Genomic DNA, 22,817 nt, shown 5'->3' with positions numbered 1-22,817 from the left:
CACTAAAGATACAATCTACAAAAACCAGGGGTTTTGTTTGATATGGGAAAGTGTTCCTTTGTAAGGACGAGAACCCTCCCTCACCCGGGGGTGACATGCTTCATCATGGGGCTCCCTCCTCACATCAGGGCCCCAAGCTTCCGGATGTGGGTACAGCTCTCCACCGAGTGAGGTAGGTGGAGAGGAGCTGAGGTGTTTTAAATGGGGGATGCCACAGAGAAGTGTGAGTGAGTGAGGGTCAGAGTGCAAAACAAGTGAAAGGTTAAAACTATCTCCAGGGACCCAATATATTTATTTAATGGTAACCTTAGATAGAGTTAAAAATGAAGAGAACAGGGGGTTCAGAGCAAATATACCCCCTTAGTGGTCAACATATTTCAGCCTTTACTAGACTTCAGCCGAAGTTCTTAGGCATTCTTCAGGACCAGTAAACAATTCAAGTCACTCTGCATAAAGTCATAGAATTAATCAGATGGATATACTGGCCATGATTATTCAAAGTCATGAAAATGATGGGTGATTAATACACCATCTCCATCTGAAAGAGAAAAAAGATATGAAGATTGCCTTATATAGCTATGTTGCACATGGAGTTCCTAGGGCACATTAACATTTTACCCCCTTAAAAATCGGTGACGTGACAGATCACTCAAAAGCCAAAAGTCGGTTACCTGATGGAGGAGATATATGTTGCCTCTCTTCAGCCATATTGTACCCCACGGCCAACTCAGCTATTGAAACTAGAAACATAGAAGTGAAAAAATGGCAGTGTAGTGTGGACAACATTATATACAATCCTATTCACCAAGGGCCAGATGTACAACTGTGGAAATAGCGCCTCGCAAATTGCGAGATGTTTGCGACTCGCAATTTGCGCTGCACTATTTCCAATGTACAACAGTGTATTTCACACTGTTAAAGATTCCAAATGGGGTCGCAAATTGAGAGGCTCATGAATATTAATGAGCCTCTCCCAATTTGCGACCCCATTGGTAATGGCTGTTCCGCCCAGGTATGGTGGCCTGCTGGGCTCCAAACCCTAGTACGGCTCCTAGAGCCCTTCTAAAACTCCTTATGGTGGTATGTACCGCTCAAAAGCGGGAATGAAACTATGTAATTTTGTTATTTAACCCTCACACACCCTATTGGTGTCATGCTTCATCATCGGGTTCACCCGGACTCCTAAAGATCAGGGTGGGCTCAACCGTATTTCAGGGAGCTCTTAGGAAATGTAGGCCAGAGGGACTTAAAGATAAAAATCCTACTGCACCTCCAAGGTATCCCTTTAATGGTGGTGGTGTAGTGGATATTAAATAAGGTAAAACTTTTTTAAATGTTATGGTCCTAAGACCCTAATAGACTGCCAACATGTTTCAGCCCAAAATTGAAGGGCCAAAAATTGGTCCTGGGCTTTCGTCAGGGCTCAATGAATATTCCCTCCCTGGAATTGGTCAATAAAGGTATTCTTTGCCTATATATACATGTTCAAGGAGCAGGAAGCTGCAACCTTCGCAATAAAAGTGAAAGTAGGGAGAATACCTATCTCCCTTCCTCTGTTATCGGAAAAATCCGCCCAATTTAGGGGAAATGCAATTTTCAACAGGATCACGTATGGATATCCTGGGGATCATGACATACCAAATAGGTTAACTACGGGGCAGGACCTTTGGAGTAAGTGTGACTACAAGGATACCCATATGTGATCCCGTTGTAAAGTAATTTCCCCCAAATTGGGTGGATTTTTGGAGTTTGCTCACAGGTCCTGTTTCTAACACATTTTACCAAATTCCCGACTACTAACAGGACACAATAGAACTGATAGGGCACATGCTGTGTCACAGGCTTCCTTTACTTAGTCTTTGTTTTGATTACCCATATTTTCTTCATCTGTTTCGGCAAAACAGAACTCTGCCACTCGGAAACCTTCTGAGAAGCAGAACTTTCTGAGTGGGCTGCCAGACATCTGCCACAGCCTTCCATGTACACCTTCAGAATGCCATGAATATTAATCTCATAACGGTTGCCGACCCCTTCCCAACTCAGCACTACCTCACGCTGGCCGTGGCCAGCAATGGGTGAGAAAAAGTACTTTTATCCCAGTCACATACATGGGGAATAAGTTCTGTTCATCCAATCCAATAAATTGCAGAGTGGCACTGCAGCCAACTAGCAGCCAGCATCAGGTTCTATGCCCTCACTCCATAACAATGAATATTTTGAAGGCGATGATATGATACAAGAGACCCAAATTCATACCAATTTTGAAATTTGAAACTTGAGTGCGAGTTGTGGTTCAAGGAAAGACAGAACAGGGTCCCATGTTGTACTCCGGGTAGGGGGCATCATTGGTACTGCTATTGGCAAGGAGTATATGGCGGGAGGGAGACCAAGGACCACAGACTCTGATATGAGCTCTGAATATGGCTGGGTGTGTTTGTGCTCCCAGCCTTGCTGCTTGGGGGAAAATGGGTTGGAGGAGTGGCTAGGAGGAAAAAACATGATTGGTAAAAACCTTAGTATCTTGCAAGTCTTGATTGAAGATGTAGCTTAGTTCTGAAGAGATTAGTAAGGCACCAAGCTTCTTCTGGCAACAAGATGGAGAAGAAAGTGAGGGAAGAATATTCAGAAGTAAGTAGAAAATTCTTACTGCAAGCAGCAAAAATCTGGGACAAAAATAGGAACAAGGGTGTGAATATCACAACAAAAATGTGTTGCAAGGCATTCTTCACTCGGAAATGCACAAATTAAAAGTCTCTGGGCCTGATTTAGATCTTGGCAGACGGGTTACTCCGTCACAGTGGTGACGGATAGCCGTCCGCCGAAATATAAATTCCATTATATCCTATGTGATTTATTTCGGCAGACGGGATATCCGTTACTGTTGTGACCGAGTAACCTGTCTGCTGAGATCAATTTTAGGCCCTCTATCTAACCTTGGATTCAGATTCCCATTTACCAACCAAGGGGTAAACAATCATCTTGGAAAGGGCTGGTTATAAGGTTTGTCCAGGGTGTTCACTTGTAAAATAAAGAAGCCGCCAAAGTTTACATCTTTCACCAAGCTCTGAATTTATTAATCCCACTCCCACCATCCATGCTCAGTACTCTAGGTGACCATGTGAGTAGAGATATGAATGTGGTTCAGGCAGTGCGATCACTGAGCCACAGCTTTTAGCACATGCCGTCCGACAATGCGAGCAGTGTTTCTACCTCTTCAGCCCATGCAGAGACTGTGGTCAGCTATTAGATCAGCTTTTGACTTTGAGAAAACAGTATATCCCTTTCCCGAGCCTGGACTGATACATTTTCAAAGTATTCCCTAGAAATTCTCTAGAAAGATACATTTTCAAGTGGATCAGGAATTGAACCTGGTCATGAAGCTTCAGAGAATAACAAACTGTATGGACGTTATATTCTAGTTTCCCCTGTACCATAACTGGTAGAGGCTCAGGTGGAAGCTGATGGCTAGGAACAGGAACATATGGATTCAAAAGAGATGAATGAATAGCAGAGTGAAGTTTCCAAGTATGAGGTAACTTCCATCAAAAGGCAACAGGGGTGATATATATGGTGACTTACCGCTAATGGACCAAATAATCAAGGTAAAATTTGAATGGGCAAAATGTAGACAAGAAAAAAATGAGAAGACAGACAAACATTGTCTCCAGGAACAAAATATGTTGATATTGATTTACCAGCACACTTCTTCATCTGGACCTTTGATTGTTGTAAGCTTTCAGAAACAAGCAGTCTATTTAACTGAATTAAGTAATCAACCATCACTGGAATCAAATAATCAAATAAAAGAGTTTCTGCATCCTCACTTTGCATTTAAGCCTGTGTATATAGAAGAAAGATGCTACCTTGATAGCAATGTGAGTTAATTATTAAAAGGAATTTCTGCAATTGCTAAGGAGAAAGCCCAGTTCTCTTTTTTTTGTCCTCATTCCGCCAACATTCTTGCTGCTATAGCTCTCATCCCTCGAAGGAAAGGAGGGGGAGATGAGCTGTTTTCACATTCATCTCAGACAGACTGTGCTCTTGAGGCGGAAAGCCGAGAGCTTTTTTAACTTGTTCTACAACTTATTTAAAAAAAACTTTATTGTCACTTTACCTGTGTGCACTTGCTTCTTGGCTTCTTTGATTTCCTGCGCAGCAGAGTTATCGCTGCCGCAGCCCCCACAAGCTTTTCCCGCCGCCAGCTCGGCGAGGACTGAGGCCACGCCCCCTTGCGAGGCCACGCCCCCCACGCCATCCTTTCATTCCCAATAAATAATGTGCATCTCTCGGACGCGGAGCGGACAAGCGCAGCGGGCGCGCCTAAGGCAAGCCCGTCTGCGCCCGTCCACGCCAGACCGAGCCATGGGGCATGGCACTCTGTTCCGCCCATCACTTATTCAGCCCAATCCCTTAGGGATCTTCAATATCCTGCATTTACGGCTCCCCCTACCGCCATCCGACGTACAACTGCCCTTGGCATCTCGCGCCATAACCAACTCTGCTTAGATGGACATCTACCCCTAGGTACGCCTAGCAGGAGCTCCACTTCAATCAGGGTACTCTACCTAAACACCCGCTCGCTAGTGAAACACTCCGAGGACATTTTTGTTCTCCTGTCTAACTCCAACCCCGACCTGCTCTTGCTTACGGAGACCTGGTTAACCTCCGAGGCTCTCCCTGATATCCTGGCAGCCCTCCCCCCTGATTACTACATTCTCCATACCGACCGCCCTGACGACCGGCCAGGGGGAGGGGTGGCAGCCATTATATCTAAACGTCTTACCTCTATCTCCTCTAATTCTCTTGTCTTACCGGGGGTTGAGAATTTACTTTTTAGTGTACAAACCGACACTGGCACCCTCACCTTTCTCCTATTATACCGACCTCCCCACTCTATGCCCTCCTTCCCCTTCATCCTGAGTGAACAACTATCCGCGTTATTAACAGTGCACTCTGACTTCGCCATTTTCGGTGACCTAAATTATTGGTTCAACAACCCCAATGCTGGCCCTCACGCCACTGAGCTCTTTGAGACTCTTGCGAACCTGAACCTCACTCAGCATGTCTCTCATCCTACCCATATCAAGGGCCATATTTTAGACCAGATTTGGTCCTGTAATCTGGCCCTGTCTTCACCAGTTATTCTCCCCTGTACCTGGTCTGACCACCACTTGGTGGATACTACCATCACAGTCACCGGCCAGACTTTCACTCCCCTAATGGCCGGGGTACAGTCACGAAAATGGAACACCTATGATGCCCAGGGCTTTCTTTCCGCCCTTATCGAAACTTGTCCCGATCCTCATCCTTCCAGCGACATCGATCATCTGGAACAGGAAATAGGTTCCTGGCTGGAGTCCGCCAGCGACCAGTTCGCCCCCCTGGTCACTTTCCCTTGTACCAGGCATCGGTACTCTCACAGGTGGTTCTCCGACGACCTTAAGACTCTGAAATTAAAAACTCGCCAGTCAGAACGCACTTGGAGGCGCGACTATTCTGACTCAGCCAGACAGGCCTACCTGGCCACACGTAATAACTATAAATCTGCTATTAGGTCAGCAAAAATGGAACACTTCTCCAATAGGATTGCTTCAGCTACAAATAAATCCAAGGAAGTGTTCAGAGTTCTAAACGAGCTAACCACTGATGAAAGATCTCTTCCAGCTCAGACCCCTACTCAGGCCACCTGTGATACTTTGAACTCCTTTTTTTTGGAAAAAGTCATCAAAATTAAAAAATCTATCCCTCCCCCCGCCCAGCTTCCTCCTCTGGACCCTTTCCTCAATAACACCTTGACCTTCACTTCCTTTCCTGTCTTAGACACGACCTCCTTAGCGGAACTTGCCACCCGTGTGAAATCGGGCTCCCCTAATGATTGCTGCCCTCCCTATGTTCTGCGTAGCATCTGCCTTAATCTGCCAGATAGCATCTTACACTTACTCAATAGATCACTCACCAGTGGCAGTGTCCCCACTTCTTTTAAGGAGGCCATCTTAGTGCCCCTTCTTAAGAAGCCGGGTGCTGACCCTGCCGAGCCATCGAACTATCGTCCCATCTCCCTCCTTCCCTATTTCTCTAAAATCTTGGAGGCCCATGTCACCCGCTGCCTATCAAACTTTGTTGAATCTTCCCAGTACCTCGAGCCTAACCAGGCGGGCTTCCGACCTGCCCACTCGACCGAGGCGGTCATTCTGGCAGTTCTTGATACTCTCAGGAGCAACGCTGACGTCGGGAATCCCCAAGCCCTCGTCCTTCTGGATCTGTCCGCCGCGTTCGACACGGTGGACCATAACATCCTTCTCCACCGTGTCGGGCAGGCTGGCATCCGAGGCCCTGCTCTCGAATGGGTCAGATCCTTCCTTACTGGAAGAACACAGGCAGTTCGCCTGGGCCCTTATACGGCCAAAAAATCTTCTACGCCCTGTGGAGTCCCCCAGGGCTCCTCCCTCTCTCCGCTTCTATTTAATTTGTATCTCCGGCCACTGATTCAATCCCTCCTCAAATGGGACATCACAATCTTCAATTATGCTGATGATTTGCAGCTCGTTTTCTCACTTAATTCCCCACTAGCTATCAATACGTTCCACGCAGTAATGATCCACATACAACTCTGGATGGACCAGAATCAATTAAAATTGAACCCAGGAAAAACTGAGCTCCTTCTCCCCGGCCTAAGCCACACCCATAGGGGCCCTCAGTTCTGGCCGCCGGAGCTTGGTTCCCCTCCTACCCCAGCTAAAACAATAAAAAGTCTGGGTGTAATTATCGACGTTGAACTTTCCCTCAAAGCCCAAGTTGGAGCGGTAATTTCATCATGCATGTTCCAACTTCGGAGGATTCGTAAAGTCCGTCACCTTCTCCCCTCTGCAGCACTCACTCAATCTGTCACCTCACTTGTACTCTCTCGTCTTGATTTTTCCAACTCTATTTACCACGGTCTCCCACTCTATCTGCTTAACCGCCTTCAGGTCGTACAAAATCAGGCAGCCCGCTTGATCCACGGATTACCTAGATGGCAATCCGCTAAACCCCTGCTTCACAGCCTCCATTGGCTCCCAATGAATCAAAGGGTCGCCTTTAAGGTGGCATGTCTCACCTTTAAATGTCTTCACTGCCCCAGTCCAGGGTTTCTCAACTCCCTCATCCGACCCTACCGCCCCACACGCAATCTTCGTTCTGCCCGCAATGACTTACTAATTATCCCTAAAAACAAAACCAAGAAATTTGGTGGTCGCCGCTTCTCTCATTTGGCCCCCACTTTTTGGAACTCCCTCCCTCTGTCTATCAAATCTTCCCTCTCTCTTCTTTCATTCAGAAAACTCTTAAAGACCCATCTCTTCCCACCCCTATGTTAGGTTGCTCTGTATTCCGTTTTCTCCTTCCCTGTCTAGCAGCGCCAGGAAGCTTCGGCGTTAGTGCGCTTTACAAATGGCACCTAACATAACATAACATCTCCCTCCCTGTAGAAACCAGGACTGAGGGGAGCCGGGACCTCCAGCATATCTGGCTTAATCATTGGACCCACTTAGCTGTTGTCTCCAATCTACATAGAGTGCCCAGACCTTCTCCAAACTTTTGATGTCACAGACAATATCTGCTTGTGAAATTAATAACTCTGAGGCAGTCAGCAAATAATGGGCCAGTTATCTTGAGTGGCATTACCATAACACCACATATATTTGTCCAGACTTTGATTCGCTTTCTCCTTTTGACCATTTCACTGAGAGGAAGAGTTTGTTCAACTCCTAATGCTTTAAACGATGATTTAATAAAATGTGAAAGATACTTAGTACCTTCAGTCAGAAATGAAAGTATGAGGCAATCCATGAAGGTGAGAGATATCAGTACAAAACATTGGAACATTTAATCAACTGTTGGTCATTTGGCTATGGAAAAAGGGGTCATTTTTTTAAAAAGTGTCTTGTAATAGTGATATTATAAGGCATGCTTCTGAAGATGGACAGTCCATTATAAAATCTGTAGAAATTGAATGCAAACGTTCAGGAGCCACTGGTAACAACTGAAAGTATCCACAAGGCTTAGAATACTGAGATTCATCCAGGGCACAAATTAGAGAAGCACAAACATATTTCTGAAGATCAGAATAATGGTTGGCCACTAAAAGCATTATAAAACCACCTTCAGGGTGGCTTGACCAGCAATTGCTGAATCATGTCACATCCTCCTAACATCCAACTGTAATTCTTTAGAAATAACAAAATTGTGTTTTTTGTCAAACTAAAGAAGCCTTTTGGTGAAGTTTGTCTACTCTCTGGGATCCACCTCTCCTTGAGCCATCTTGACCTAGTATACAAACCACTGAATAATTCCAACCATACGTTGATAGGGAATCAGAGATGGGACATGTAAGTAATGATTACTACTACCTTAGCATCTCTACTATCTATGCCTAGTATCTCTAACCCTGCCTCTTGTACCTCAACCCCTGTCTATAACCAATAACCTTTGAACCTAGCTAAACCCTTTATTACTCCATCCCTGTCTACTAGTGCCTTTACCACTGTCTATGGCCCAATCTACCTCTATTTGCATCCTAAAATCTCTTCTCTTACCTATGCATTTGTATTTCTCTCATGCTTATACTGTAGTACCGCTACCTATGACATACCACCACCACCACTACATGTTCCATAACACTCTGACCCATTCATGGCAAGTTAACTAAATTCCTACCTATACTCTAGTAAATTGTACCCTATTTACAGTCTATTTAGGAAGTTAATAGAACTTAACTCCAAGGTTGCTTTAGCGAAAAATTGTCAAAGCGCTATTGAGCTACATACTGAGAAGAATTCATAGCGTTACACAATTTAAGGAGTCCTTGATGTCAGAAGTGTCAAGGACTGGGCGGTGGGATGCTAGTAGTAGCCTCCCTATACAGGGGTGTTAGTAGTTGGGCATTTGGTAAAATGTCCTGGGAACAGGACCTGTGTGCAAACTCCATCTGCAGATGAGGGTGGTAGGAAATTTCTTGCTGCTGGAAGAGCTGGATGAAAGCACTGGAGGAGGGGATTGCAGAGGAGAGGGAAGAAGGTAGAGGCAGGGGTGCACTGGCAGGGTCTCTTTAGTATCCGTCTAGATTGACTGAAGAAAGGACACGTCCTACCAGTAGCCAAGGTCATAGTATGTGTCAGGTGTCAAGTATCACAAATTTGAATAAAGGGGCAACGACTGAGATGTAAAATAAGGGAACAAATGCATTGTGATGCATCCTCCACTTGGAAATGCCTCTTTGTAAGTGGTACTGACATGGATTGACTTATGAGCGAAAGACTCCACCTCACGTTGGATAGGGAATCTTACCACCATCTTGGAAAGGGCGGGTCCTGGGTGATACCCCTTTTCTGAAAATCAGGGTCTTCAGTTGGTAAACAAAGAAGAAGCTTTTGCCCATCACTTCATTCTGCCATCCCACCACTGCTAGCCATGCCTAGGACTCTGGGAAGCTTATGGAACATCCTTCCATGGTGGTTGTGAAGGGGTAAGGCTTAGTCATGTGCTGAGCACGGCATCTTGGGACATACTGCTCGATGGTGTGTCCATGCAGGACCTCTGGTAAGCTCTCACCTCTCAGGACATATGTATCAGTGACAGAAATCCACCTGGAGTTACCACTCAGGGTGGAATATCACCTCTTGTAATGAACGTGAAAGCAGTTCAATGGAATAAAATACTATTCAACCTTATTTTAAGGATGGACACGTTTGATGTATGTGCAGATTTAGGGTTTTTCTTAATCACTGGAAAGTGTACTGTATTTTGAACATTTTATTAGAGGAGTGCATGAAAAGTAGTCAGATTGAAATTAACTTAATAATGTTCATGTGTGCATATTTCTAACCTTTTATTTTGAGACATGCTTTGTAGACATATTAAGCGATCACTAATCTATTTGCAGTTTGGATTGAGTTTGCATTTAATGCATCCAAAGTTGCAAACCCCTTAAAAGCTAAAAAATAAGTTGCTCTTTGTGCCTTGATTAGAAGCGGAAGGGGGTAACAGGAATCTGTCAAAACACATTGACAGCATTTACCTCAGTAAATCATATTACATCCGCTTACATTTCAATTGAAATCCCTTACATTGCTGATTGTGTCATCTGACCGCAACTCACAAACTTCTTAAAGTGTTTGAAATATTTAGACTCTTTCAGAAATTGACTGGCTTTTAGAGGCAAATACGAATTGATCACTAAAACGTTATCCTTACCGTCATCTGTTTCAGTGCAGGTAAACTGAGCACAAGCGGCTGTGTGCATCAGATGGCTTTCTGATGCACACAGCAGAATCTGTTAATCACCTAGGACAATCTTGCATGGTCCTTGCATGCATAGATACTTGTTGATCAATGACTGCCATGCCACATAAGAGCAAGTCAAGTTAATAACTTTGGGCCCTCTGCATGGAACATTTGCTTCCGGTGGAACATCTAACATCAATTCAACACACAAACAGATGCAGTCGGCCATGTGTCGATTGAGATAAAAATTTAGGGCCTTATTTATGAGCCCCTGGCGCCACTTTTGCACCACTTTTGCATCATTTTTTGTAATGCACCGGCGGCATAAAAAATGCACCATGTTGTGCCCTATTTACAAAGTGATGCATCTAGGCAGATGCGTCACTTTGTAAACCCTGCGCCACATTATACCTGAGCCAGGTATAATGTATGCAGGGTGGGTGTTACCCCTCAAAAATCCTCGCAGAAGTGGCGCATTGAGATCTATAAGATTTCAGTGCGCCACTTCAAGGACGCGTCAAAATGTTATGCCTGCATCACAGCAGGTGTAAGACCAACGCAGGACACATTGCTGGAGTTGCTTCTGTTTTCAAATACACCCCAGCAATGCACCACTTTTGCTGCTACAGATACGTCGGAAATACTGACGTATCTGTAACTCCTTGTGACATGGAGTGCTGTACATTAAATATGGCGCATCCATACTGCCACAAGAGGGGCGCTGTGAAAACTATTGAATCACTGTTTTTACGCAACGATACAACAGTTTTCATAAATGAGGCCCTTAATGACTTTTATTTTTAGGAGGATAGTCCCTATCCACCCTAAGGTGGCATGCGCCATCTTCGGGCCCCTCGTCATACTTAGAAAAGAAATTCAATGGCGTGGGCTACAACCTTGAGCTCATACCCAAGGGAGGCAACAGGAGTAGGTCTTTGAAGTGTTTTAAATGTAGTCAGGTGGTATCATTTTGAGAGTTAGGGATGGATGGGGTCAAATGTAAGTGCAGAGTGCCATGTGAATGTGAAACAAAATTAACTTAAAACTAACTTCTGGCGGACCACGGGAGAGCTAGGCTTCAGGTCAAGCCCTCCCGTGCTGCTGCAGCACTCTGCTCTCTCCCAGTTTCTCTGAGTGCTTACTCTTACTTATGATACATTTTTCCCTCGTTCTTCTGAGTGCTTTTCCTGCTTTTTCCTTGTCTTTCCTGCTTTCTCCTTCCTTAGCCCCATTTTTCTGAGTGCTTTTCCTGCTTTGGCTCATTTTCACTTCTCACTTTTCACTGGTTTCTCCTTCCTTTCTCTCCATCTTTCTGAGTGCTATTTATGCTTTTGCCACGTTTTTTACTGCTTTCTCCTTCCTTACCCCTGTTTTTCTAAGTGCTGTTCCTGCGTTTGCCTTGTTATTTACTGCTTTCTCCTCCCTCTCATATTTCTGAATCCTTTTCCTACTTTTGCCTCGTTTTTACTACTTTCTCCTTTCTTTCCCCATTTTTCTGTGTACTTTTCATGCTTTTGCCTCATTTATTTTACTTTCCCCTTCCTCTGCCACTTTTTTGATTTGATTTGGTTTGTTTCGTTCATTTATTTAGCGCACAAATGCCCTGGGGAGTCTAGACTCCTATACCAGCGAGTTCAGTAAGGTGTCAATGGAACTGTAGATGAACATGTTAATTGGCAAAGAACCAGGTTTTTAGTGATTTAATTTAAAAAAAAACTAACAGATTGGGGCTGTTCTTTATGCAGGCTGGAAGCGAGTTCCATGTTTTAACCTTCCTTAACAGAAAACTTCTTCCACCCCATCGAGTTCTCTTGCTCCGGGGAGTTTGAGGGAGTTTGCTGTGTGCGGATCTTAGATTTCTGGAAGGCGCATACCAGTTCAGGTGTTTCCTCCGGAATTGAGGACCGGCGCTGTGCAATGTCTTAAGAGCTAGGCATTGGGATTTAAACTTGATCCTCTTGTCCACTAGGAGCCAATGCAGAGTTCTGAGACAGTGGAAACGTGTCTGGGACCTAAGGATATCCAGCAGTAGTCTAGCTGCCACGTTTTGGAGGTGCTGTAGTCTATACAGAAACTGTGCTTGGATACCCATGTACAAGGCATTACCGTAGTATAGTATGGACAGGGCTAATGCTGTTACAAGTGTTTACAGAGAGTCGGGTGGTATAAACGGGCCAGCTTTTTGGGTCATTTTTAAGGTGAAAAAAATAGTAGGGGTGAGTGTATTGATCGGATTCTTGAATGACAGTTTGTCATCGAAAGTGAAACCTAAGTTTTTCACCTTCTGCACTGGAACAGGAACGTCTCCTAAATTGGGGGGCCACCATCTAGTTGACCAGAAGGAGGTATCAGTACCTAACAGAAGGACCTCCATTTTACAGCCGTTAAGGTTTAGGCAATTGGACCCCTTCCACTGGTTTAACTGTCTCATGTAGCTGTTAAATCGATCTGCTGTCTCTTCGACATTGCTTGACACTGACACCACTAACTGTTTCCGGATGATAACCGTTTACCTACACAGCGTGAACAAGATACACGGTAAAACTAGGAGCACTTTGCTACTCACTTCAGTATTATCGAATACATCTTGCTACACATATTTCCCCTGATGAAGGGCCATTGCCCGAAATGTATTGGGCATTTTTCTACACATTGAATAACACAGGACTATGTGAAGAAACATGTCATATGAATTCATATATAACAAATGAACACCAGAAGTAACAGTATTAAGCGTTTGATTTTCATTTGAGTGCTGGTGGGGGGCGCCATTCTCAACGTGAAGTTAGCGCACTGTTCTATTACCACTAGCTGGGTGTCGTCAGCGTATGATACCACTGAGAAGCCGTGCCGTCTGATGATTGTAGCTAGTGGGGTCACATAAAGATTAAAAAGCATAGGGCTCAGGGACGAACCCTGTGGCACCCCGCAGGGGAGTTTAAATTGCTCAGACAGGAAGGCTCAGGACTCTACTGATTGAACCCTGTTGGAGAGAAATTATGTCAGCAGCTTGAGGGCTGTGCCGCTAATTAACAGCTCAGATTGCCTGTTTTCTGAGTGCTTTCTCCTGCTTTTGCCTCAAAGCATCTAGTAACTCCAGCGGCTTGAGACCCTAATATGTGATTTGCCATACTTTATAAATCTTGATTGATTGATTGACTAATAACTTTATTAGCAGTCCCTAGGTACTGATTAAATCTCCAGGGCAGTGAGACCTTCAATTCAATTCAAACTTGGTCAACATGTTTCTGTTCTTCTTGGGACCCCATCACAGAGTTCTGGGCACTCATTAAGACGATTAGGTAGCTACTATGCCAAAAGTGCCAATACGTGAGAAATAAGTGAAATATAATGGTTCTATACTTATAAAATCCATCAAAGTGAACATTCGTAAAAGTCCACTATTCTCGGAGCCCTCTATATGGTTGGGTGCTAGGCTGCAACTCAAGCTTTATTTGTTGAACAGAAACAGGGCTCTGTAGCGTTCACTGCTCTCCTATTCCATCTCGGCTCTAACATCCATATCCTGGCTAGGAACAGTTCTCTCCGCATTATTCAAGGCTCTGGCCATCCTAGTCCGCCCTTGTCCTTTGTCACATCCCTTGGTACCCTTTGCTATTGATCCTGCACAAGAAGCCTACAGATGCAGGGTGGAATCTTCTACTTCATTCATTATGAGCTGACCGCAACCTTTTACACTTTTTAGACAAATAATATTGCCACCCCATTTGGTGAAGGAGCTCATGATCAGAGCGCACTATTCTTTTCCAAGCCTCTTAACAGGCATGGGATATTGATTGGAACACTCTCTCTAAATTAATTCTTTAGAATAATAGCAGCAATTTGACTCCAAAAGACGTTTGCATCTTCTAATTTATGGTTAGATAGAGATGACATAATAAGCTCAATAAAGAAGACACACATTCTTTATCAAGTTCTTGATGCTTTTACTTGAGCAGGCCAATCTTATAATACTTCCATTATTGAATATATCATCGCTATAAGAGTGTGGAAAGTACCAGCCAAATATCCGCCTCCTTCCAGAGACCAGCAGAACTCTTAGAAGACAGATAAGTGGACTTTGCAGTCGGGTGGGGATCTCTGCATGGTAAAGTATAAAGAAAATTAGAAAAGTTTGTTTAACTCTAAAATATGTTAATTAATAATGGAAATGTATTATATACATTTGCACCTAGGGCCCGATTATGATGTTGGTCGAAGTTGCCTCCTACCGACATCATTGCGGAATCGGAACCAACCAACCTCTGGTCGGTGGTCCCGACAGCCTAATTACGATGTGACCGCACATGGTGCAGTCGCATACTCACATTTCTCTATGGGAGGTCGTGCTACGGCCATAAACTGGCCATAGCACAAGCTCCCATTGGGAAATGGGAGGTTGTGTTCATGCCTGCACCAAGTGGCAGGCACCTCAAGGTGGCTGCAAAGAGAAGGGGCCCCCTGCTAGTGGCCCCCAAACTCTCTTTCCAGCAGGCTTTCCATGTAGGAAAGCCCAGCATGAAAAGCATGTGGGAAACAGAGCATCGTAATCTCCATGGCGGACACGCCATCCATTGGGGTTACAGGCCGGGCTCCGACTGGCTGATCCCATCGAAATCTAGCCGGAATTACCGGCCGGTTTCAATTCTGACCGCCTATATCGTTGTTAGGCCGTTGTCATTGAAACCAACGATCTCAGTCGTAATACCTCCGACCTAGGATCAGAGGCTTTCTGACCGAGATTGTAATAGGCCCCTAAATGTTGAGCAAAATAAAAAATACACCATTAAATGTATCTTAAATTATAACATTTAATAATGACATTATATTACATTGTTTTTTTACATTTTAAATAGGTTATTGAAATATTTTATATTGAATACCTAATATGCACTATTTGTATTTTTTTATAATTAATTTTAATTTATTTATATTTGCAACTATTTTAGATAATTTAAATTAACAGTATTTCCAATGGAGTTTTATTTTGAGTCCCTACTGCCATTCTTTTCTACAGAGAGTGCTGCAGCACCAGAGGTATGTGTAGTCCTGGACATTTTGCTTTTTCTTAATTAGTAATTTAGACTCTGAGGGCCTGATTCACAAATGTAACTTACACTTGTGAGTACGTTTACTACTCTTTGGTAGTTGCAAATTCCAAGTATACATTACTACTACAAAGAAAAGAAAATAGTAAGTCTAGCACTACTCATGCTCATGCCCAACCACTGGTTCAGCAACACCCTCCCTTTAAAAGTGGTAGTAGTAGGGACTTAAAGTAAAACCCTACCGAAAATAATATTAATTTAAATAACATTTCTGAAAACGTTAAAATATAAATAAATATAAATGAGCGTCAAAAATAAAAAATAAATAGTGAATACTTATTTGATCACATTTTAATGACCTACCTTTAATTAAAACAATGTAATAATACATTTATGAAAACATAATTTAAAATATTTTAATTAATTAAATACATCACTTTTAATAATTCATAATGCATTTGAAAAAATACCTTTAGGTGTTAATATAGATTTTTTATTTGAGGCTTCAGGAATAAATGTAATTTAGTATATTTCCAGTAATTAAATTATTCATTCAAAATAAATGTAACAGTGTTGTGTCATTTATTTATTTTGGAAATATATCAAATGAATCTACATTAAAATGTAACATAAAACGTTTTTGAATATTTGTTGAGAGTTAAATAAATGTATTTCCCTATGCATTATTATACGGAGATCTCCACCCACACTGCAAAGTCAACTTATTTTATAATTAAATAATAAATATGTACTGTTTTTATAAATTAGTTTTTAAATTAATTTGATTCCCAACCTCCATTTATAAGAGACGGTGTTGCAGTACCACTGGTTGGTGGACTTACTCCTGATTTCTGTTAGATTTAACTTACACTCAGAGTTTGTGAATACCAAAAAGTAGTGTACTTACTCAAAAGTGGAAACGTACTCAAACGTGCATTACCTTTGTGAATGATCAAGCAGAAGCTACTTTGGAGGGTCTCACTACCCACTGAAGAACAAATCTATGAATTTAAAATATGTCATCTTTCTGTCAATAGCTCGCTGAACCTATAGAAAAGTACGTTCCCACTCAGCCTTTCAGACTTTATTGTTGAGATGGATGAGAAGATAACTTAAGAACTTATTGAAACCGTTTATTAGCTATCTTGACCACTCACCATTTTTTTTATGACAGAATAATACCGCTTAGTTTCTTCATTTAATAGAGCCTTTAAAAGTTCAATGCAAAATACAACATTCACTAAATAATTTTGTAAATTTGCTTCCAAAGGCTCTGCTTTATAATGCTCTTAGGCCTACTAAATTCACCCATGTGAAGAACTACCAGGGAGTGCTGTCCCCACTGAAAATATTGCTTAAGTAATCCAATGGCTGTGACCAATCTAGAGCATCAAAGGCATTTTGCTTTAACATTTGACCTAATGGTGTCCCTTTCAATTAGTATGTTTTGCAATCACAGTCTTTGAACGAACAGTACACATATTTTACTGTTATGGTCAACATATAAATAATTGCTTTGCTAAGTTTGACATGAAAAAATGCAGTACACCTTTAGATAAGTTGATCATTGTGCCTCATGACATTTTTGCATTATTATGTGAAAGTTGTTGATCAATAATTGAGCATTGCTTTTTTGACAGACTCAGTTAAAGAATTCTCAGATGTAATTTATGTTTTGCATTTTTATCACCAATTCTTCTTTTTTACGAATGCGTATGTCCATATGTGAGGGTTGGTTTCTTAGTGCAATGGTAGCATATTCTTGACACAATAGTAGGTAAGACACGTCATGAAAATTAAATCAGTGTATTATCTTAGAAACATATCTTCTTTCTAGTTTTCTGCAGAGCTATTTTTACCTCGTTGTTTCTCAAACTATAAATAAATGGATTTAGCACTGGAATGACAATAGTAAACATCACAGCAAACAACTTGTCTTTTTCAAGTGACACCTCGGATGTTGTTTTCATATATGCACCAAGTTCAGTTCCATAGAACATAATAACAGCAATCAGGTGAGCAGAACAGGTAGAAAATGACTTTTGCCTCCCGCCGGTGGAGGATATCTTCATTATATTTAAAATAATTAACACATATGATGTAATTGTTAATATTAATGGACATAGTCCTATTACAACACCTTCTGCAAAAGTTGCTATATCAATGAAATATGTGTCAGTGCAAGAGAGTTTCAGAAGAGCAGTAAGATCACAAAAGAAGTGATTGATTTCATTGGATCCACAGAAGGATAAATTTGATATCAAAACAGCATGTGGCATAATGTCCAGAAGGCCAAGCGCCCAGGAAGCAAAAGCCAGCAATCCCACAACTTTTTTATTCATTATGGCTGTATAGCGGAGAGGGTTGCATACAGCAACGTACCTGTCCAGAGCCATGACAGAAAGCAAGCAAATCTCTGTGCAGAGGAAGGAAGAGCAAAAATAGAATTGAAGAATGCAGGCAAGGAAATTGATTGATTTGTTGCCTGTTAAACACATTTCCAGCATTTTTGGAATAGTGCTAGATGTTAAACAAATATCTAGGAAGGACAAGTTAATTAGAAAATAATACATGGGCTTCTGAAGATTAGAATCATTACATATTATTGTAATTATGACAATGTTTCCAAGCAGGGTTGTTAAATACATTTGTAAAAACACAATGAAAATTGGAACTTGAAGCTGAGGATTTTGTGATAGCCCCAGAATGGAAAATTCAGTTAAGAACGTTTGATTGAACTTTTCCATAGTTGTTATGCTTCGTGGCTGTTCTCTGTTTAGAATGACCATCTGGAGAAACAAATGCACACATGTTAGAAAGGCAATATTAGTCTTTTGTCTGTTTTTAGTATGGTATTATTCAATCAGAGAAGAATAACTAAGTACATCCGAAAGGAAAAAGGACATTTGTATGTGGTTGTCTAAGGACTCTCTTAAGACATATGAGGCAATTGAACTACCAGATCTTAAGTTACACAAACGGCTATGGCTGTCCCGAACGACTAAAATCATGAACAAATTAAGGTTTTCATAACATTCAGAAACCAATACCAAACACATGTTTAACTTGTTTAAACCTTTCTTCTGAAAATGACTTCTGTTGAAATCCCCCAAAAATATGAAATAATTGTAAATGACCATTTATATCATCAGGTACAACATTGTCATTATCATTTAGTTTGCATGTTGCCATCACTAGTGTACCCCAAACTGCTGCAACTATTTGTAAGCAAATCGATTATTATTTGGGGTAAATGACTGACCACCTCATGGAATACCCACAACTCATGTCAGTGTGAACGTTTAAAGTCACTACATTAAACCGAGCCCACCCCCTGGTTGCTATATCACAGAGCAGGTAGGCTTAATTTAGGGCTCGGCCTAAAGCATTTATGCACAACCAGAACTGTATTAAAGACAAAATACAAAGCAATAAAGGTCCCAAACTGAATTTAATATCATAGAGTAAATTTTAATAAACAAAATGACACAAACATGACTTAATTCCAATAAGGTGAACTGGAGATATCATTTTTGTATGTATTTAAGTAGGAATACCACCAAGAAAGCATAAAGTGCCAATGAAAGCTAATCGTAATGGTAGCCCACGATCAAGGTGCCAGGGATGGATGCACCAAGAGTATTGGTCCAGGTGAATGTTTTAGGTCAGAATGTTTGTAAAAGTTTCTAACTCTCACTGGTCTTAGGGAAAGTTTTCCAAAATTCACAAATTTTCTTCTGTTGCCCACATAACATTAGTATCCTTCTAAAGCCACCAGGAGAGGCACTTAGAGACTCACAGGATGTCAGTCAGAGTCCAACTGTAGGGTCAAATCCATATCCAGTTCCCACTTATCAGTAAAGCACTTTCAGGAGAAGGTCTTTTGCAGCTTGCTGTCTCCCTGACGCTATGCATAAGGACAGCCAGGGACAAGAAGGAATAGGCACTATATTTTAGGGCTTCTTTAAGGTCACAGACAGCCGGTAAAGTTCTTTTCTGACCTTCTGCAGGTCCAAAAAGTGTTCTGTTCCTGTTCCTTGGAGTGCAACATTTATGCTTGGCAACATTTAGAGAGTTGGGGTGGACTCCTGGGCACTCTCTAATCAATACGGTAAAAGTGCCAGTGGGCAATTCTACCAACTTCTTTAGCGGCACCTGTTTGCAAACAGAACCAAAATGCCATGACTGTGTGTCAGGGAATTTCAAGATGGTTAAAGTATTTTGCTACACTAATCTTGGGTTCTGAGGGCAGAGGGTGTATATGGGATCGCCTTAGTGAAATTACCCGTGTCCTCCCACATCTAACTCTAAAGCCCAGTTTTATGCAGTCACGGCACCCACAACATCCCCACAGACAGAGGTCTGGTAGGGCAAAAGCATGGACCTTCAGCAACCAAACAGGGGAAGCACAAGAATGTTTTGTCATGCTGTTGTCTTTCTTTTAAGTGTGCCAAAGCAAGATGCATGGCTCAACAGACCTGTTCAGCAGGATTTCACACTGTGGTGTTAAAAGTCTGCCCCCAACTTCAGCTCAGATGAGTGAGATGAGGCCAGTCTATTGTTTTTTCCTGGGAGGCATTTCACACCTCTTTAACACATATTCAAGGTTGGGCACAGGATGGTTAGCACTGGCTGATACCAATGATAATTAGCCTTCTGAAAGCTCAGGCAGGTAAAGGCTAACTTTCTAAAAGTTACTTTTCCTTCATATGTACTAAACATCCAACTTCACCACTTGATTTTTCCAGCTGGTCCATTTCCCCAGTTAGCATGGTAAGTATTAAAATCTGCCCTCTTGTTTACTTCATAGGACATCTAAGATGCCACAGTAAAAAAAGCATTTTTTGTGTTGACATTGTAGGGGCAAGGTAATATTAATGTTCTACCTATCACACTTTTAAATATCATACATCATACCTGTGAGCTATAATGCTTACATAAGGGTGATGTGCTAATGTTTAAATGGAGGTTCTTATCTGTCAAAAGATTTTTTTACAGGTGGCACTGCAAGGTTATTTACACAACAGCAGTTAGGCTACACAGGGTAGGTCCGGGGTCATGTGTGTACTGCCACTATAGTGAATGGCAGAATAGGCATTGCAATCCATAAGTGGCATTTGACATCAAGGCCCTGAGTGCACTTTTTACACCATATGCTGGAAACCTACAAGCAAGTTAAATGTGCCAATCAGAGATAAGCCAGGTTAACCATATAAACTCATGTTGAAAGGGGAAGCTCAGACTCATTAATACTAACTAGCATTGGTAAACTGCACAGACTTCCAAATCCAGCAAAACTGTTGTCCCAAAAAAGGTAAAAGGTTGTGTTGCAACTCAGAGAAGGTGGATTTGCTACACTTTTCACATAAGAGCCCTCTGTAATACACCAAGAAAATAGAATCTATACCAATACTACAGACAATTTATAGGCTGGATTGGATGACACACTTTGGGACATGCCTCTAGTCACCCCCTCTAAATATTTGCTTTACTTTTCTTCTTTATCAAATAGTGTACCAGGCACCTGTTGTAAATTCATTATAGAGTAAACCAAGTTGTCTATGTCTCATTGTTATAACAATATATTTCATTCAGTTCTTGCATTATATTTAATCTTTTTAATAATATGAGTAACCTCTTCACAAGTATTGTAATCTAGCAGAAGCTGTCAAAGTTAGTTCTCCCTACTCTTCACTTCCATTTTATGTCAATGCGTTTTAACCATAGAATGTATTTACTTGGCCTCTTTAGAGGAACGGAAACCTAATCCAACAATCACCATGTTATGTGTCATTAATAATTGAAATTATGATACCGTTAATGCAGCACTGTGACACTGTGCTTCTCTGCATAAGTGATTTATGTTAAAATGAGGAATAGTAATCATGAATTATAATTACATTAAAAAGCCACAAGAGAATGGCAGGACTCTATCAACTCCTCACCCTTTCATAGAATTCCAGTCTACGCATCTAAGCAAAAAAACATAGGTTCGTCAGTCATGATAATCTTTTTCTTGGCTTGATGATGTGCTTCATGGCATTCTCTCAACAGGTTAACCACAATTTTACTATAAAGATCTCAATTGGCGGTAACTCACTTACCTCGAAGTTATGTTGAAAGTCAATATTGTGCAGTTGATATTTAAGTGTCTGTCTATATTTTTCCCTTGATATTTTGACAAAAAAAGTGAAAGATTTTTAACTCCATTACCCCAAAATTGATTGAACTACAATGGTTCTCCCTCCAGGCCTGTATCATCTTGAAGACAATAGCATCACTTATGAGGCCATCAGAAATGACACACCTTCATACCTGGCTAAGTAACTAATGGCCTTAGGTGGACAGCACCACACCCGGGGTTATGACATTGCTTGAGTGAAAACAAAAAATTGCCCGATAGGCAGGCTTTATTCATCTACAAATTTAGAATTTAAAATAACATCCCATTGATTTCAGAATAGTTCTGACCACCTACAACTCTGAAAATGCACTAAGACTAGTCTTTTCTGAGAGTATTAACCCTTACAAGTAAATCCTCTTTCACCTGTCTTGGATTGTTTATTGGGCTATTACTCACTGTTCAACCTACCATTGCTTCCCAGCGGGATTTGCACTACAAAAAAATGCTCCATACAGAAATATTGGAGCAATTATTACATGGAACTGGTGAGGTAAGTGCAGAAAAGGCAAGGTTCTGGAATAATCTCAGTGAATCGAATGACATTCTGACAACTCTGGTAATACGTGTGAAGCTAAGGTAAGAATCCAGTGTGCTACAAAGGCCTTTCACTCTTGTTGTAGGGTAGGCGACTTCCCAGTTGGAAGGGACACCAGTATAGAACCATAGTGTGTGCCAAAGACCCATTGCTCTCCCTGCATTTTTTTCCAATGGTTTCTGACCATTCAGTCCTGGATGGTGGCAAGGCAGGAGCTGAGAACCATTTTTTCAGCATCTGAATATGGATCCAGTTTTAGTGAGATGTTTAATTGTTGAATGAAGGCTGAAGGATTCAATGTGTTTAGAAATGTCCCAATTTAAAAATAGACAAGTTCAAGTGATGAAAGATCCTTGTGCAGTGCCTGTTTGGAGGGCAAGAGATGTGAAGGCAAAGGGGCAACACATATGAGGGTGGCAGCCCCATTGTGTTCACCTTTTCTTAGACATTGTGGTAGTGAAAGAAGATTCTGTCCCACAGTAGAGGTGAAAGCAGGCAAGGTCCATGTTTAATTCATAACACAGAGTACCCAGTATTTATTTTTTCCCTAACATACACAAGTTAGGTATCTTTTCACCAGGGAGAACAAACATTTTAGGGATTGGTTCGCCCACGGAACATATTTCAGAATATATTGATACATTTTTACTACTGATTGTACACAATTTCCCCTCTTTTGTACGAGACACCAAAGATCTTCTGAACCGTTTGGTGGTTTTGAACTGGTCTAGTGACTGTTGGTTTGTAACTTTGGACATATGCTCTCTGTATACATCTATTCTAAAAGCAT

The 22,817-nt window shown here is 41.7% G+C and overlaps 1 protein-coding gene across 1 annotated transcript; it reads right to left on the bottom strand.

The window, feature by feature from the left end:
- Nucleotides 1-17,122: 17,122 nt before the first annotated feature.
- LOC146813390 (olfactory receptor 1F1-like) lies at nt 17,123-18,067 on the bottom strand. The gene has a single exon (XM_085615410.1). The coding sequence runs from the start codon at nt 18,053-18,055 to the stop codon at nt 17,123-17,125; it is 933 nt and encodes a 310-aa protein (XP_085471536.1). The 5' UTR covers nt 18,056-18,067.
- Between the last annotated feature and the right edge of the window lie 4,750 nt (nt 18,068-22,817).

This window comes from Triturus cristatus, chromosome 7, assembly GCF_964204655.1.
Source record: "Triturus cristatus chromosome 7, aTriCri1.1, whole genome shotgun sequence".
NCBI classification, from domain to species: domain Eukaryota; kingdom Metazoa; phylum Chordata; class Amphibia; order Caudata; family Salamandridae; genus Triturus; species Triturus cristatus.
The sequence above is the reverse complement of the archived record's forward strand: the minus strand, read 5'-3'. Positions and strand labels throughout refer to the sequence as shown.